The following is a 19,569-nucleotide window of genomic DNA, read 5'->3' as shown; positions in this document are numbered from 1 at the left end:
TTGCAAACAATATTAAAATTCGTCCCTCCATTTTGTTTTAATAAAATCCTAGATGTAATTTTGGAATGAAAAGAGCAGTAATTGAGAAAGAAAGTTAGTTTTTCATAGGAAATGTTTATATTACTTCTATATGGTCTTGTGCTTGTATGTATCATGATCAAGCTGTGTTTGTTTTTAATTTAAAAAAAAAAACAAAACCACAAAACCCAATAATCTTTATTTTCTATGGAAGTTTTTGCTCTGTAAGGCTATGAGTGGTTGCAAAGGGAAAAAAAAACATCTGGCTACAACTTCACGTACTGTTCCCGAAGCCCCTGGCTGCTTAAGACATTTACTGAAACCCAGTCTTTCTCAATTTGAACTTTTCATGGGTCGTCTTACACACAGATAGAAAACCACCTCTGTGCATGTAAATAAGTGAATTACAAGAAAGGTGCACATAAGTATTCATTCAGTAACCAGATAAAATTATTTCAAGAAAACTGGTGAAACTTCTTCCTCTGTTATGCCAATTTTAAACTTATTTTTATAGTGTACTTTTAAGGAGCTGTCTTATGAACTGCGAATTGCTCAGGTGCCAGAATTCGAATCAGCCACTGGTTGTTTCCTATAGGAAGTCTGTTACCAGGACCAGTTCCTCCCCTTGACGGTGAGCTGGCTGTGAAATCTTACCGTGCTTTGTATTAAGGCGTGTTGGGGTTGGTATCCAGCATCTTTCCAGCAGAACTGCTGCAGCGCGTGGGGAGCGCAGACCCTGCTGCCAGGGCGCGGGTCCAGCCCTGCAGGGCGGCGCTGCACCGACGGGGGCGCCAGGGGGCAAAGCCGAAGGAAGAGCCAGAAATCACTTTTCTAGCACTTGACAGCGTGGGGTAGAAGATGCTTTTCCTGCAGACTCCAGCAAAAGATCCCTTGTGTTTGTCTTCTGTGCAGGGTATTTAGCTCTCAGATTTCATTCTTAATTGTCATGTTCATGAGGGAAACTCCCTCTAGTACCCATGTGTGTGCCTTCAGTGTATAAACCAAACAACCTGCCAACGCTGTTAGCTCTTCCTTGGATGCGGTCTCCCAGCACTACCAAATGACATTCTGCATCAGTCCATGACCAAACTATTAAATTAAGATGGAAATTAAAAGCCTAGATGAGTTGGAAGGCTTTTAAATTTTTATAAAGAATATTAAATGAGAAAAATCTTAGTATAACTTTAAGGTCGACTTAAACATACCAAATTCAGAAAAACCAAAGTCTTGCTTCTCCCAATAATACTTCTTTACTTACAATCCTTTTTAACATATAATTTATTTGGCAAAGTACATCTTTTGCAGCAAAATGAAAAGATAAAATACACAGTGGTAGTGTGGCAGGGGCAGTGCTTTTTAGCAAAGCTGCCTTTTCCAGTTTCTTGTTTTCCTTTTATATTTGTAGTCTTAAGTTGTTCTAATGTTATCCCGAATCTGGGTTCTTCACCCAGTGCGCAAGAGCCGATCCATGCACAAAGTGGAGGTATTTGTTTATGGCATGTCTGTGCAGAAATGGGTGCCGGGTGCTAAATCCACAAAGCTAGCACGCCTAGTAAAAATTTCTATACACTTGTAACAATTATTTACAATTACGTTTAATCACAATTAATTCTCATTTGTTGATACAAGCCTCATCTCCATTTAAAGGTACAGTGTGGGTTTTTTCACTAGGCATGTTATGTGGGGAGGGGGCTTTGTTAGTAGGGGGTTCTCTTTACTCAAAGGTGCATCTTTGAGTGGTGGTGGATCTTAGGATAGTTCACACATACTTCCAGTATTTTTTTATTTAGTCTCATTAATTATTTGGTTCTCCTTGAGCTTATCTTGTTGTGGCCCAGCTTGACATATTTATGGTATCTGTTCCTTCTCCCAAGGCCATGTTTTGTTACCTGTTTGTAAGCATTTAGCTAACATCCTCCGTTTTTCAAATTCTTTCTTGTTCTTCACTACAGATGTTTACTTTTCCCCCCCTCTCTTTTTTGTCTTTAAAGTAAATAATTCTTAGATCACAGAGGGGCTTGTTTATATGTATAAAGTAATATTTTGTGGTAGCATTAAAATCATGCACTGAATAATTGTTAACACTTTCCTGATTTTGCACACGCTCTCTTGCTAGGGTGATATTTTTGCATGGAAGTGTTTGATCTCTATTTTCTTAACTTTGAATGGAGTAAGGATAGCATGTGGCTCATCTGGTCTTTAGTTATATATGGCTATAGATGCACATATGTGAGTACTAGTTCTAAGTAAAACACTGGCTAAAAAATGCACTGAAGAGTTTAATCAGGATGAGTTTCAGCTCCAGCCTGATTCAGAGATGATGGGTTTTTGTCTCAGACTGCTCCATTAAATTGAGTCCCTCCAAATTTTTAAATACTTTGCTTCTTTAGGGTAAGTGGTACAGAACCTATTGCAATAGCTTAAATTAATTTATGTAAAACGGAGTGCTGTTTCTAAGCTGAAAGTATTGTGGACAAGCTCTGTCTGCAGTAACTTCTCATCAGCCTGGACTGTGTTTTTAAAAGACTTGGTCTTGTCTTCAGTCTTCTGGACTTTGGCTAAGAGAAAGATAAAGTTTTCCTGGTTCTTGGTTCTCTCAGTTCCCTCCTCCAGTGGCAACAAATTTAAGTTGCCTTAATTAAGATCTGTGTGTAGTTTTCCTTATGAACTGTATCTGTACAGTTATGTCTTTGAAAAGGTTGATTATAACCTTTTTCAAAATTTATAGCCAGTTTTTAAATCTGATTGCTTGTGAAAGGCCTTCTTATAATAGATGATTTTCATTTGGTGTGTTAAATAACATTTTGAACATAGTAGATGCATGCCCTCTGATAAATTACTCCAGAAGATGTAGCTTGATACAGCAATATCTCCATAGTGAGCACTCCTGTAGACTCCCCAGTCCTTTGTCTGATGTCTGCAAGACTGCTAGTTGGTACTCAGACACAAAATCCATCTTCCAACTGGAACCAGCTGAATGCTTTCAGTACCAGTTTCTCCTTAGTTTTGAATGCAGAATGGGATTGCAAGATGCTTTCTTCTGTGTGCTTCAGTTCGTTATATGTAAGGATGAAAAACTTCAACCTGCAAATAGACATGATCAGTCTGGCATAGCTATTTTTCTCTTTCTATGAAGCATCCAACACAATCTAAAGTGATCTGCAAATGGGAAGACAGAACGCCTACTCTGAATGCCTTACAACCTTAAAAGCAAGGAGGAGATAAGATACTATGAGCACTAGTGACTGGATATGAGATGTTCAGCACTGATCTAATGGTCAGTCTGTGGATGCTGAACTGTTGAGTTGGACTATTTTATTTGTTGGGTTAACAGCTCTATTCTAGTACGTACACAACAGCATGGGTCCTACTGTTTGTGAGGAATCACTGGTATGCCGAGTCAGGTCCCTCCCCTTCCTGTGGGCAGCTGATGACACACAAGTGATTTAGGGGGCAGCCAAAGCACCTCTTGAGGCTATTCCAGACTTGTTTATTGTGCTCAGAGACCCAGTGCAGTCAGGGCTTTCAGAGTAAGGTGGCAGATGATCTCAGTGACAAGATCCTTACTATAATCTTAAAGGGCATGTAATGCATATGTGCTTGAAAAGTATGTTCAGAGTCATATGGAGAAGAAGATGCCCCATAATGGAAGGTGCCTCAAGTAAAAGATTTATTTTCTTATCACTTTCTCTTGCAAAGTCAAGGCAATGGATCATCTTCTTAGACCCCACATAAATCTAGCTCTGGGTCGTCATTTAGTGAAAGTAATGGAAAGTGAATTGCCAATGCCCTTTCATGATTGCAAATCCTTAATTAAGGAAGGGTACAAGGAGGCACTTAAAATACCAACCTCAGCAAGTAGCAGACTCCCACTACTTGTGAGAATAAATTATAATTTTTCAGAATGTTTTTTTTTTTCATTAAGGTGGTTGCTAGTACTCAAAGACTTACAATTATATAAAATACATTGTTCTAGCACAGAAGAAGATTATCTTACATCTTAAACTGTATGCGAGTTGCAAAAAATTTGAAGGCTGTGTCAGGCCTACTGAGCAGTGCTCTTTTGCTTGATTCTGCCTTGACTTATAGTCATTTTAGGAGAATGTAGAGCAGCTAATGTAGTCCAGTAATCCCTTCATCCTCTTACTATGAAAATTTAATTTCCAGTTAGTGAAACTAGATCACACTTCTTGGCTTTTGGGTAAATGCGTAGGTTTTTATTTGGATTTGGAGCTTGCCTGTTACTATGGCAGTTCATAGAGCAAAAGCTCATGTACAGTGTCAAGTGGATTTTAAATAGAGAAAAAGGGCTAAAAGATTATTTCTGGGTCTCTCAACTATTGCTGAACACCAAGTTATTGTGATGTTTATGTGAATTTACTCTTAATTAGCAAGGACCTAGAGTAAATAGAAAATAGTGTAGACACACATTTTTAAGCATGTTGCTTAGGCAGGTTTCTTGTGTTTGCTTCTTTTGAATTTTTTTCTGCTTTTCTGGTTTATGACTAGTTCTTGAGGCCCAAAGTACTGTTTTGTTGCCATCAAAGCACTCTTTTCTGCTTCATTTCTAAAACAGGACTTCTTCACAAAGAAGCAACACATTGTGATGCATAAGAACTAAATCCGACCTTGAAGGGGGAAAGGCTGGCATTCTGATTCTCTATTTCTATACCACACACATAATTTACACCTGTCTAGATAAATGTTAAAACAGTGGCAACCACATTGTTTGTACTGACTGAAACCAGCAAAATACTAGGTATTTCAGGAATAGTAAATGTGCCAATAAAGCTTATTGAGAATAGGTCATAGAAAAGCAAGTATAAATATCTTTATGGCCCTTATTCCTTTAAATATGCTATTGCTTTACATAAAGGCATTCGGAACAGAATTCAAACAGTTTTTCCCCTTTCAAGCAGCAATTCTTAAATGAAAAAATGAAGAGTATTCTTATTTCGGCCTTTTTTTTTTTTGGTCTGTAGCTGAAGTCTGTCAGTTTCTGCCTGTTTACTACATACAGAATATTTTAAGATTTTGTTGGGGGTTTTTATTAGTATGCTAAGAAAATCTTTTACATTAAGCTGCATAACTGTCTTCGCATACACTTCCATATAAAATAATTAAAACATGAAATTGGATGACTGAAACAGTCTCCCCATAGAGGTAATTAATTTTGAAGGGAAACCCAAAGATGTACGTTAATTCCTGTTCATTACACCTGTCCTTCAAAACACAGAACGCTAAAGAAAGCCTTGAGCAAGTGGTGTTCTTGCTGCTTACGTTTATAAATGTCTGAGTCTGTTTGTAAGGTCTTTAGCAGTTTCCTCCCACCACCACTCACTTTGGAATTTCATAGTGTAATGTTCCTATTTGTAACCTCGCGTATACAATGTTGATAATCTTTCTCTGTGTTGATTCAAGGCATGATAGCCGTAAAGGCAAAACTCAGTTTTGCCACTCAAGGTTAGGTGTGGGTCCGCTGGGCTACTGTCACTATGGGAAGGAAAGTAGGAAGGAGTAGGATTGGGTGTATGTTGGCAAGGGGAGGACGAGGACGAGGCAGGCTTGCTCTTCCAGCTGCTCCTGGGAGGACACTGGGCTAAAATAAAAACCACTGCTGCTTCAAACCAGCGTATTGCCCTTTGGCTTCCTCCAGCACTAGTAGCTGCCCGGCAGCACCAGGCTTTTGGCACAGCACAAAAATCAAATGTGTTTTTCCAACAAATATGTAAATATATACAAGGGAATGAAAAGCAGAGTCTCTTGCCCCCAGCAACTTCTTGCCTGTGTTCTGTGTGGCACGTCTCTAGTGGCCCTGATCCTTGCAGCTGTGCTCAGAAAGCTTAGGCTCTTGATTGCTATTCCATTTCTTTGGCACATTGGGAATTTTCACAGAAGGGTTGGGGTTTTTTTAATTCTAGTAAATCTTCTTGTGAGTTGCACCATTAAGCTGGTTGTTTCTGTGCAAAACCAGTAGTATTCTGTAACTCTGTGTAGTAAAGTATTGACAAAATAGAAAATTACTTGCTGGAGTCCAGGATAATACCATACTACTGTATCAGGTTGCGAGGGAAGTCTTTTTCCTTGTAGTATAAACGCGCCTAGACAGTTACTTTCATTACATTGAAGATCACAGAGTTGATGTTTTGTACTCTCAGTGCATATCTGTCAACAGTGATAGTCTTAGCATAAATGAGAACCTATTTTCTGCTATTGTTTTTTATTATTATTATTATTTAGAAGTAAGAAATCTGAAGTCTTAAGCCCTAAAAATATGCATGTAATACTTCATCATTCCATGTGTGCTTCACAGCCTAAATAGGCCTAGGTCATAACCAGCTGCTCAGTTTTTAGGCTTAGCTCTGAGAAATTTCCAGTGTTCCTGTGACAACTTGTTGTGTATTCAGAGCTGTATTCCCACTGCAAAAGCATGCAGGTATTGTTTAGCCCCATTTACAATGCAGTGGGTTTTTTTCTTGACAGAAACACCTTTATTAAGAACACCAATGCTGTGAAATGTGTTGGTTTTTTTAAAAATAAAAATTATTCAGTCTTCATTGCAGGAGTGTTAATAATTAGTCCTTCGCTTTTTTTGTAGGAGTTCTCTGGAATCTATCCTCCTGTGATGCACTGAAAATGCCAATCATCCAGGATGCCCTTGCAGTGTTGACCAATGCAGTGATCATCCCTCACTCTGGATGGGAAAACTCTCCACTCCAGGATGATCATAAAATACAACTCCATTCATCACAGGTGCTGCGCAATGCCACTGGGTGCCTAAGGTGAGTACTGCAAAACATTTGTTTTGTCTTAATCATCTTGCTTTGGCTTGAATTGATATTTCTCATTCTTAGGCTTCTGTGAAGTAAATAATTGGTTTGTTTGTCAGCAAAGATGATGACTTTCAGTGCTGTAAACTTGGAAACTAATTAGAAAACAAGGCCATTCAAAAAACAATGTCTGGAAGCGCTGCCGTGGCTTTTCTATATTTTCTTCTCTTAGCAGCTTTGATCAGTCTTTTCATCCAAGCTTGTATATTACAGATATTCTTCTCCTTGTAGATTTGTCCCATCTCCCAGTTGCTTAGTGAAGTGAGTATGTTCTCGCTATTACACCCAATTTAATCAGCACAAAAAGTAATGAAGATGCTCACAAAAAGTAACATGCCTTACAGGTTCCAGATGCCATTGCTGGAGTTACGATAAATATATAAAGTAGGGTTTTTTTCTGCTCCGTGAAGATGAGAAACGGATTTCAATAAGAGACCAACCAATTTAACATTATTCAACTAGGATACTTAAATAGATACTTGACAAGTATGGTATTTATTTATGTTTATATTTGTATGCCAAACTTGCATATGAAACACCAAAGTGCACTTATATAAATATGTCCAATATGATATGCCTGTTTCTAAAAATCACTGTAGATGTAAGAATGAAAATAGGATGAGTAAGAAGTTTCAGTTCTGACAAAACCTTACAAAAGGATTGAGTCACAGCAATTTCTGAATTCCAACGCATATCATGTTTTTGAAATATTTTAACATATTAGGCAAGTTTTTTCAAGCATTGCATTTTTTTCTTTTTTTCTTGTATATTGGAGATTCTGTAGTCTTTCTCAAGAGACATGAAAATTGGTTAGTTAATATTTTTACATACATACATCATAGGAAATTTGTTAGGTGAATAGTATGTATCAGTAATACAATCTGTGATATTTGCTGCATCCAAAGCAGATATCCATCAAAGAGCAAAATAAAAAAAAACTTCGATAGGAAGCAAAGTAAAACAAATATTTTTTACATATCCATAGCAAGCACCTTTTTGTCTTTGTGCTATTTCATCAAATGGAATGTCTGACTTTCAGAACTAATATTTGAAAAGTTTAAGTGAAAAAGTATTAATTACTATTGATGGTTTATATGTAATTGGAAGAGAAAGAAAGAAGTTAATAACTTCCATATTGCAAATATACTTGTATCGAGCTTAAATGCAGGTATGTATATGCGAACACCAGCTATTTTGGGATATGTGACTGAAGCTAGGTGTTTGTACCAGAGCTGGATTGATTTTTGAAGAGTTTGGTAGTATAATTATGTTGCATTGCATTCAAATCACTAGAAAAGAAGTTGCTGAAATCACTGTGACAGAAGTCATTTCATAAAGACCTGTACCATGTTATACGTCTCACACTTCCAGTGTTTAACCTGTCTTAGTTAAAGAGCTGCCTCTGGAAGAAGTGTCCATTATAAATGTGGGGCTTTATGGTGCCCCTTCTCTGAATGGGCATGTCCAGTGCTAGTCTCCCCACATTTTAAGCTTTATCTTCCTGTTAATTGTTCCAAACTGCTTCTCAGGGAATGATATCCATCCCTGATCCTGCAAACCTCAGTTCTCATAGTTGATGGATTCATTGCACATTGGTCTTGAAATCTTTTTTTTTTTTTAACCTTTCCTTTTTTTTTTTTTGCGTGTGTGTGTGCGCGCGCGCGTGCGCGCACGCACCCATTTGCAAACTGATTGTGAGCTTACTGTAGCCTGCGCTCTGGGTCAGCCTGAGGACTTGGGGCCACATGAAAATGGTATGTTGCCTGATCTGTTGCTTTGCAGCAAGGCTTACTACCAAACTGCTTGATGGGATGCTGTCATAGCAGAATGGCTTCTGGTCAGCTTGTGCAAAATAAGCTCATATCTGCCTGCAAAAGACTGTGCATATTGTAACTCCTGAATGCTTCCCAGGTAGCTGTGACAGCAGCTCAAACAGGTGTCCTGAGCAGGTTGGTCTTCCTTCTAAACCCAGGCCCTTCAGCCATAGTACAGCTTTTTAATATCTTTCTGATATCAGACCCTCCCTATATCCCAGATGCATCTTTCTGTCCTCTCTAACAATTTCAGGTATTTATTTGGCTTTCACCCATCTTCTTTAAATAATTTCATCCCACGTAGTCTGGATGCTCTTTGGCAGAGCCAGAATGTTGGAGGGGGTTGAACTTACTCTTGCTTCACACCACCCAGAACTTTCTTGTTTACCTTTCCCCAGTTGCTGTTGAAAGTATCTCTCTCTGAACAAAATGTCAAGTTTTAAGTTTGTGGAAGAGAGAAAAGTGTCAGTTGACCTCTGAGATGGTAACTGGATTATTGCATTGAATTCATGTCAGGTAATGGGGCTGTAGGCTGGAGGGAACAGCAAATGTCAGAAAGAAAAGATTAGAAAGCTCTGGAGATGGATAGAGTAGTGCATGCTCTGTGCAAGCAGTACTTCAGCTAGCATTCCTTAAATACCCACCACCCCAGTAAACTAAAAAGCTTTCATGCTTTCCACTTGTAACTAGTTACAAGCCTCATATTTCCATTTCAAGATCTCATTGGGCAAGGGAGGTAATTTAAATCAAGATGTTACGTGGTTTCTGGCTGAGCTAGTGCTGTGTTTATCTGGCAAATGGAAGGTCCATCATAGAATTTCTTTGAAGATTCTGGTTTGATTGTCCTCTGCTGTTTTCTTTTTCTCGTTTTGCTAGAGCTGGTTTTTGAAGAGGCACTGGTTAAAATTCAGTCGCATCAGGATTATCAGTGACAATACTCTGTATTATAGGAAAAGAAGTGGTGTTCAGAATACTTGACAAATGTTTCTGAACCTGTACTGCTGACAGATTTTGGAGACGTAGTTTCTATTACATAAAGTTTAATGCTAGCAAATATGCCAGGAGGATTTGCGGGTTTCCTTTCAGACTTCTGTGCCTTTGGTTTTCTGGTGCATTCACCGCAGAAAACTTTAAATAAATTTTCAGTTTCTAGATGAGACTTTCTTATGCTTTTTCAATTAAAAAGTTGCTTATTAACTACAATTTTTAGTACATTTAACTGCTTATTCATTATTGTGCTTAACCACATTCTTAAGGCTGCAATTCCAGTCACACAGTAATCCAGCTGAAATCAGTATGAAACCATACATATGAAAGACAGCAGCAATATCAGACCTTCTTTTCCTGTTATTTTCTTTTTCCCTTAAAGATGTTGTTTACAAAGTACACTTTGCATACTTTTCTGATTTGAAAAAAGAAATTAGCTTTAATACAATATTGTACTAATTAATTTTACATAACTTGAATACTTTGAAATGGTTTGGATAATTCAAAGCGCTAAATACAGCATTATACCTATCACTTAAAAATTTATTCTTAATATTCATCTTTCATAAATTGCCAGACCTCACTGTGATGTGTTGGAGCAATCACCCAATTTACTTGCCGCCCCACTGAGATGCTAGTACCTTACCTCATTAAGATCTGTGAAGGTTTTACTTCTTTTTTTCCTTTTGGATTTCAGCTGTGACTGCTTTATTTTTGATAAGGAAATACTGTATCTTTGGTTGATAGTTTCGGTTAGTCTTACTAGCAAAAGTCAGATGAAAACTGAATTTGGAATCACAGTTGCTTGGGGGAGGGGTAGAGGGTTTACAATCCCTAATCTGAAATTTTAAAGTCAACGGGAGACACATACTGCATAATGTTGCCTTAACCTGAAGTGTCAATCTTATGTTTCAGAAAACTAGATCTCTGTCCAAAGACGATGTGAAAAAATACCAGAAAAAAAAATCTTTCCAAGAGTTTTTGTCCTGATGTACAGTCTGGAAACTTGTTTTTTTTCTATGAATTTCCGATAAATTTAAGTTAATAGAATTTAATCTGAAGACTTGAAAGAATTTTAAAAATTTACTCTTTTAAGATTCTAATCTGGTTTTAGATGCAAAATCGTAAAATGCTGTCTTTTTCCTTCTTCCGTGTTCTATTTAATTTTTCATTGAACGCTGAAGATACAGGGGCAATTGTAAGAATCAAAGATGTATTAAAATATTTATCTTCCCCCCATTAGTGGATTAGAAATTGTATGGGAGAGTAATTCAAGTAGTTTTTGTTTATAAAGTCCCATACATTTCAAATTTTCATACTTTATACTTTCATACTTGTGAAAACCTTCACACAATACCATGCATAATTTTTCAACTTTAAAAATTATGTAGCAAGCTCTCAGAGCAGAAAAGCAAAGAGGAAAATTCATTCTTTTAAAACATGAATTAAATGTAACTGACCCAGTAGTATTTACTGGACAGATCAACATTTGGCAGGATCAAATCACCTTGTTAAAACAATTCGAGTTAACTGTGAAGCCTGAATATCAAATGCTTTTAACTGTTTTCTGAATGAATGATTGTTTCACAGACGTTTACAGCTAATGCATTTATCCCACCATTTTATTTCTCTTCCAGTTCTCTTCTAAGTACCCAGTCTGTTGATTCCTGTTCTTAGGAATATCTATAATCTGTTTTGAATATAATATTCTGCTGCATACTGACAAAAGAAGATGTGGGAGCAACATAAAATAAATAGCACAGACTGTATTATTCATCATCTGTTTAGTTTCTAAAGAAACATACATCTGTATGTAGAAACATCTTAGATATATGCAAAACATGTTTTTTTTAAGAAACTGAACTGCTACATGTACATATGTGCATGTGTATATGTGTGTGTATGTATATACATACAGATCTGACAAGGCTGATAATTGAAGCTAAAAATATGTTTCTGTCTTTACTGACTGGTGCAAGCTCTGAATATCTTCTGTTGGGTATAAACAGAGCTGACTCCTTACAGAAGGACCAGGACCTTTGCTGCTGACTTTATGATTCTGCTCCAGTCAATAGAACAGTCACATTTTCTCCATCCCTGGGTATGCTGTAGTGGATATGGGGACTTGCTAACCATCTCAGTATTTCCCTTGCTGTTTTTAGAGCACAGGAGCACTTCTCAGGCTGACCTTGCAATATTGTGCATTAGATAACAGAAGGCCCATGCTCCATTAAGAAGCCTGTCAGAATCCAAACTTAAAACTCCTGTTAATTTTGTATTTCCACTGGCAGCCTGCTCAAGGGAGGGACTTTTAGTACAAGTGGTTCCAGCAAACAAGAGGTGTGGGAGAGAGACAACTACCTAGAGGGATACTGAGGCAGGGTTATCCACTTATAGAGAGGAAGCTGTCCCCATCCAAGCGTGCAATTTTTCTTTCCCTTAGCCTGTTTAAATACAGTCTTATCCTGGGTAAAGGGGTAATCACCCCTGTTCTTGTGTTTTTAATACATTTTGAGCTATTAGAATTACAAAGCTGGTGTAATTAACATTGAAGGACCATCAGATTCGCAGACTCGATGCCAATTATCTAGCTACATTCTGTGAAGGCATTGTGGTGAAACACGTTATATTTTATGTAGTCTGTAGAGTTGCCCTCCATGTGTTAAACCTCATTTGGTCACAAATAGGATGTCGAACCAGAGTTCCTAAACTCCAAGGTTATACTGGCTATACTGTGTCCATTGTTAAACAAATGCATGCTCTCCTGAGAGCTTTCCTCAGCTTGGATTTTTCTCATGGACCTGGAGTTTGAAGTAAGTGCAGAGGTAAGCCTTGTCAAGAAGCTAAGGAAAAGTTTAGTTTTAATGACTGATTGTGAAGTTCAATCCCTTTTCATTAAAACTTAAACTCTTACTGAAATTATATCATTTATGCACCTGGGTCTCAAGAATGACAAGCTGTAGAGGAACTGAGGGGCTAATGCCAACTCTCCATTATTTTGAAGAAACTGAGAAGGATTCCTGACATCTACTGTACAAATGACTACCAGATAATTTCCAGTTTTATATAAATGAAGGTATCTTGATCACAACTTCTACATCTTGTCTTTCCAGGTTAAAGCTGAATGGCATATTGCTTACTTTTATATGTATTAGCTTAGAGGTTCTTTATTACTTGTACACAATGAATTTTGAAAAACTCTTTAATAAGTTAGATAATTCTTCTCAGAGTACCAGGCAGGAGCATAGTTCACGAGAGCGAAAATGAGCTGAACTGCTGTTTCTTGTCTTTTAAAACAATATAGAAAGGAGTAAGCTCTAAGGTGCATTTATCTAATGGCAGGCATTTTAATCAATGAGTAGATGTCTGTGTAAGAGCCTGGGTTTTAGAGGCTTTGCTTATTTCTAGACTATAGATGACTTACCAGCTCTGAAAATGATTTGTAGTTTTGATGTTGTTAATAATGAGTTTAAGCATCAAATTTCAGGCACCCCAATTCAAAACTTTCAGACAGGCTGCTTTCATGGCCCCGAACTGTGCAAAATGTATTTTTAAAAGGCCTAAAACTTTCATTATCTCATGTGTAAATGTTCACAGCCATGTTCCTAGTCTTCTAACCACAAACAAAAATGGAAAAAATCACAGAACATGAGTAAGAGTCAGTAGGCTGTGCAAAATGTATTTTGCGCCTTTTCAAGTACATGAAACGACCTAGAAAAAAGACCTGAAACTCTAGAAAAAAGTCACAAACCAATCTTAGATGCCACAAGGATTGCATCCTAGTTAAGCATAAGGTTTTGGAGGTGAAATTCTGCAAGATATGAGAGAGTTTTTTACTGAATGCTGTGATCATTCAGAAATTTATCTGAAATAAAAATTAATGTAAAGGTTCTGGGGGAGAGGGAGACTTTAGTGTGACTAGATCAGTGTCCTCTGATTGCTGCTGTAATGTTTTTATTCAGAAGATACTCAAGGGAAAAGTACCAACAGAATTAAACGTGTAGCTGTGTCAGATACTTAACCACCCCACTTTCTCTTCACAGTGCAGTTACTCCCACTTTGCATATTCATGAACAAATTTGTAAGGTTTATACAAGGTCATACTGTATTAATTATAGCAGTGGTATTCAAATAGCTCTCTGAAGCTTAATGCTTTTTCAGCATTTCTGGTAAAAGCATTACTTAAGCCTATCAAATTGATGCTACAAATTCCACATGGCTCTGGAAACTCATTCTGCGCTCAAGTTGATAAAAATCTCCAGCAGAAATTTTGTTTTAAAGTGAAGTTATGGAATGCCTTTTGTATTCTTCTTTAGTCTGAAAAATAGTGCAGCATAATTCCAGACACTTTTTGCTGTTATATACTTAAAAACATATAAAAAGCCTCGGTGGCATACCGCTCTCCTCCATCATTTTATCTGATGAGAGACACTGGGCTGCTCTGCCTAAATCTGCTTTCAAATGCAGAAGGAACTCCCACTGTATTGATTTTTCCCTGAGATAGCCAAAAAATGATCTGTCAACATCCATCTTGAAAATATTATTTAAATGATCCCTGGGCAAACAAGGAAACTCATTCATATTTCAGTGGGGCTTCATGTTTGCATACAAATTAGAAATATTGGACCTGTATGTCAGAGTCTGGTAATTTAGGACCTAGGTGACATTTAGTTTCTATTCTTCAACTAGGATCTTTTATTCTTTTTAACATGATTATATGTGAGTTTTTAGGGAACAAAAAAGCAACTTAACTGGGTGTCATACAGTTACAAATATTTACTTGTTGCAATGGCAGAAGTGTGTTCTTCCTGTAGTTTACTAATTTACTGTTGCTGGAAATTATGCACACACATATGAAAAGAATGAATGTGCCTCGGTACCTATGCTTTCATCTTACGGTATTCTTAGGCTCAGCAACAATGACAAAACCATCAACTGCTGCCTCTTAGGCTTAATGGCTTATGGTGTTCCCTACCCTTGGATTAGGGATGTGTTGAATATCTCAGGTATGTTTTGAATGACTGACTGTTCCCAACTTTTGGTGGTTTTAATTCCTTTCAGGTTGAATGCCTGCTGTTAACTAGTGCCTAATGTGAAAATTAAAGTCTGCTCATATTTGCATGGTTAGGTAGTGTTAATTTACATTTCCTTCTGTCAGAGCGTTAAGCTGCGTGGATGTGGATGCTCTGAAGAAAGTGAAATTGTTTGCTTTGTGAAAGGGCTTAGATTCTTTGGAGTTTTATTCATCTCAGAACAGTTTTCATTTATGCAGTAGTGAGTGTTAGCTTGGCAGACACTGTAATAAAGTATGATCTGAGTCTTGGTGTCCTGCTGACTTGATTTGAGCTGACTCCCGGTCCAGCTGACTATAACAGGCCTCCTTCTTGCTGGCCAGCTACAGAGCTGGGTATCACAGTGACACAGCTATTTTCTTTCTGGGAAGAGTCTCAAAGCCTAAGTGGCACCACATGTATTTTAGAAGGTGTCAGCATGTCCGTGCTGTTACTGCATGGGAAGCTGACGAGATGGAGCCAATTCTGTCTCAACTGTCTGGGCCCATTGGGAGGAATCACAAGGGCCACAGGTGTCGGTGGGAACCGGAGTGTATGTCTGCTGTTGCTTTGCTGACTATCCAAAATCCTGGATAGTCCTTTTTGAATGGGTACTTAGAAAAGCTGGTATACTCCGGCTCCACAGATAATATTATTTGTCTCAGCATGAGAGGAAAACTGATTGTGACAGTTCTGTAGCACTTCTCATGGTCATGGTGACTGATGATAGAGGATGATGTTTTATTTACCCAAGGAAGATGAGAGACGTAATCATCCAGGGTCTGTATGCCCACTCAATTCCATCACAGATAATAAAATAATACTCAGTAAGGTTCAGCTTCTGTGGTGCTCATTGCATGATTCGTATATTAACTAGCTCTTCTCCTCTTAAAACTGTTAGCATCACCAGGCAATATGAGAAAGGAACATGTGAAAACTCACAGCTCTGCACAGTGAAGGAAAGCCAAGGCATACTTCTGCAGCTTTCCCTCATTATCTTATGATAGACTGCTTCAAATCTGAAGAAACTTCCACTAGGAGGGAGAAGATCATTTGGTCTTTTTGCTCAGTCTAAGGATTTTCAGCAGGGATATCTGTTTGAAGTACGCTGAGCTTGCTTCATCCTTCTGGATAAGCCAGCCAACATCACAGAGTAAAACATTTTATCACCCTCTTTCAGAAAGTTTTGTGCATGTGAACCAGATCATTTCAAGCACAAGAGTAATTAATGCCAGCAGCTCAAGTTGAGCCCATGCTCAAGTCTTCCTGCAGGAAGGCTTTGATGGCATTCCACATTCCTGCAAGTTGGTGAGCTACTGATAGCTCATAAGAGGCGGTCTTCAGTAATACCCTCAGCGTCGAAGCCCTAAGATCTGCAAGTCCCCAGGAACCACACTTACAAAGTTTGTTACTTTTATCTGTTTTGGAAATATTTTCCCAGGAAGCCTCCTGATGAAGTAAGTAAATAAATAAAAATACAGCTCTTGGAGGTGTGATGAAACAGACTGCAGACTGCCAAGCCTCCGTAGTTTACAGTCCATTCACAATGTCTGAGCTGAAGACTGAAAAGCAGCAGGTATTTCTGGATATCATCTTTTGTGAAACTTTGCCCAGTGAGTGTTGAGCTTGTGTTCTTATTGTCACTAAACATTTCCATAGAAGAGTTTTATTGCTTTTTAAGATTCTTCCTTGAGTGGAGAGGACAATCTAGTAAGAATACTTTGAGAAAGAAAGATGAACCCCATCACTTGCAATCAAATGGATTTCCCCCGTTCTTGAGAGGAATAGCAAAGTGGACACCTAATTTGGGGGTAAATTGAGACTTTTATAAATACTAAAGTAAAAGGCATGTGATGCACATCACTAATTAAGTTTCATCAGGTTTATCCAGTTTGAATATATCTCTGGACGTTATGCAGACACTCACACATTGGAATGAGAGGGTTCAAAGCTAGGGCAAGGTGATGCTGATTTCCAGCTATAGCTTCTCACTGATACGCACACAGCCTTGTGGACACTGCCTCAGCAAGGCAACAACAGAACTGGATGAGACGATTTTCCTGTTTTCTGCTAGCAAAGTCTGGGCTAGGTTTCTCTGTGATATGGCAGGCAGGATGGAAGGCTTTCCTCTTTAAAAATTAGTTAAACAAAGATGATAGGGGCTTGTGGGCTTTGCAGTATTTTTCTGTTTCCTTCCCTAAATTAGCTTTGTATTTTCAAGTTACTACTGTTGAGAAAGTTTCCTTTGGAAAGAAAGAACACATTCTTTTTTAAAAAATACAGTAATAGTCCTGTATTTTAAATGCATCTGCATGTACTATTATGAAAACATTTAACATCTGCCTGATAGTATTTTATCTAGGATTGCACACTGCATACAGAGGATTTCCGTGACAAAGTACTTCTGAAGTGTTCGTCCTAGTGTAGCTTTTTTACTTTCACAGCTCATTTCTTTTTGACAGGTACTCATTTATTATAGTTAGTTGGTTACAGCTTCAGCGCTTTCTCTTGAAGGACAGTAACATTGTGAAATAACTCCTCCTCTTCCCCTGCTGTCATTCATCCATCTTAATGTCTGATTTACTATGCACAGAAGTACACTACTTGGAGAGTGTTTCAAAGGAGGTGGTCATGAAAGGGGACCATGTAAATAATGTCCATATACAAATGTGGGTGTTTTGTGTTGGTTGTTTTTTTATTATAATTATTCCCTAATGAAGTAAAATTACATAATAAAATAGAAAATAAAATATTTTATTTTTTAAATGATACCATTTAATTCCCTATGTTCACTTTCTGTAATTAATCCATGTTGAGGACATTTTTCAGTAGACTGGTCAAATTGATTTTGATTGATACCTGCTGTCTTTGGTTGCCAGACTTTATGCAAAGGAGTGTCTTCTAATCTGTGCAAATACAAGAAAATGCACAATATTGTTTGTACTTTAGCTAGTTACTTATGTGTTACAGTTAGCTGCTTGTGCTCACAGTCTGGTTACATTCCAGGCTGCTCAGGTGAGCACTTGCAGTCAACGAGTAGAGCTAATGCTGCCCGGCTGTGGGCACAGCTTGTGCCTCAGAAGTGTTTAAGTTTCATAACCTCACAGAAACAATGGAGATCTTGTATTTAGTTAACAAACTGGATGGATGGGGTGGGAGGTCATCCTTTTTATAGATCATGTGATAAAGGGAGCACAGCAGAGAGTAATGGTTCTGTTTACATTCACCTACAAGCATGACCAAGTGGCGGAAACAAACATTTCCGAGTTTGTATGAATATTTGCTGTGAACAAGAAAAGGATCAAATGGGACAAATTTATGAAGGAAGGTGCAGCTTCATTTAACGTCACATGAAGGACAGTGATGTAACTAGGATGATGTCTTCTGTGCTAGACATTATCTGTCTTTAACACAGTATAGTCCTCCTTCGCTCACATCATGTCACTCTTCCCTGTCACTAGGTTGCAGAGGTTACTGAGGACAACAGGTCCACCAGCAATATCAGCTGGAGCGTAGCTGCACTGGAATGCTGAAATGAGAGAGAGAGAGAGAAATTCACATGAATGATGCCTTTTACTGAACTGAAATTTTACGTGATTTACAGGAATAATGTGGGAATTTTTAATTGCTTTTACAGGAACAATGTGTTCAGGTTTTTTTTGTTTTGTTTTGGCTTTACTTTTGAGAGGCCTGGTAATTTTGGTTTTGCCTTCAATGAGATTGTAGAAAAGTTAACTGTGTCTTTGAGCACAAAATTAACATCAGATTTCTCAGAATATTTTTTTTTAATTGCTATTATTGAGAGGGGGTTTTTGTGTGGGTTTTGATCAAGAAAACTGAGGTATCCAAAGTTAAGTAGGCAGCATCTCCACCTTGTAGGAGTTTAGGGAAATCAGTCAGCTTCCTTTGGTTATAAAAGCAATTTATTACTTGTCCTAGCTTGCTTGTTTTACTAGGCACCTAAATGAAGTAGTGGTTGTTTAGAGGCATACTACTGCTGTATGTCACATTTGTGTATACACAAATGACCTGTAAATAATCAGTTTCTTTTACCATTTACTCCTCCAAATATATAGGTACTTTAAATACTTTGATATAATTATTATCTATCATGAAAATATATAATTTCTTGCTAATAAGCCGCAAAGAAAGACGTGTGTGCATTTGTGTGGGTGTTTCTCTCTGTTTATACAGCTATACACTTCCTTTATTCGGTACTCCTTGGCCTGATTAACAGCAGTTGGTAGTATTTCTTTTAAGAAAGTGGAAAGTGACTGAATTAGGACAAACATTTTATTCTAGAATCGTGGCTCCACATATCATGAAACACATGGAATGCGTAACCTGATTTATTATCCCGCATAATTTTCCAACATATCTCTGTCTAGACTATAATGCATACAGTATTGCTTCTGCCAGGGTTACATTTTTCTTGACCTTATGGCAGACATACAGTGTAATTACTAAATGGGGGCTAATTTATGTAAACAAATGTTAGTTTTTCATAGCATGAGCCCTATCATTATGTTTTATTGCTGGTAGATGTGTTATGTAGTAAGCCATTTTTCAGGGGCTTGGGTAGATCGTTATTGTAAATTATCTTTATACTGTAAATTCTATAAAGATTTAGAGTTTACAAAGTTAAACTATTGTAATCCCTAGATAGGATTTTTGTTTCCTCTTCTACAAGTATGTGAGAATTTTAATTGATCATGCTTTAGCAAAGTAAATATCTCATACTTTGTATAAGGGCATTCACATTATTTTAGAGTTAGTACACAGAGAGTTTGGGGGATGCTGATGCAAACCATGTCTGGTATTATCAGACATAATAGGTAAAATCAAATATGCAGGAACTGTAATATATTT

At 37.7% G+C, this 19,569-nt stretch overlaps 1 protein-coding gene across 9 annotated transcripts in view; it reads left to right on the top strand.

The window, feature by feature from the left end:
* Positions 1-19,569, top strand: part of CTNND2 (catenin delta 2) — a 679,250-nt gene that overhangs the window by 536,639 nt on the left and 123,042 nt on the right. For all 9 annotated transcript variants that reach the window (XM_037380649.1, XM_037380646.1, XM_037380644.1 and 6 more), the window contains one exon: positions 6,617-6,800. In XM_037380649.1, the coding sequence (XP_037236546.1) occupies positions 6,617-6,800 (184 nt within the window). The remainder of the gene's footprint in view (positions 1-6,616; positions 6,801-19,569) is intronic.

This window comes from Falco rusticolus, chromosome 3 (genome assembly GCF_015220075.1).
Source record: "Falco rusticolus isolate bFalRus1 chromosome 3, bFalRus1.pri, whole genome shotgun sequence".
Lineage (NCBI taxonomy): Eukaryota > Metazoa > Chordata > Aves > Falconiformes > Falconidae > Falco > Falco rusticolus.
Note: the sequence above shows the minus strand (reverse complement) of the source record. Positions and strands in the feature narration are given on the sequence as shown.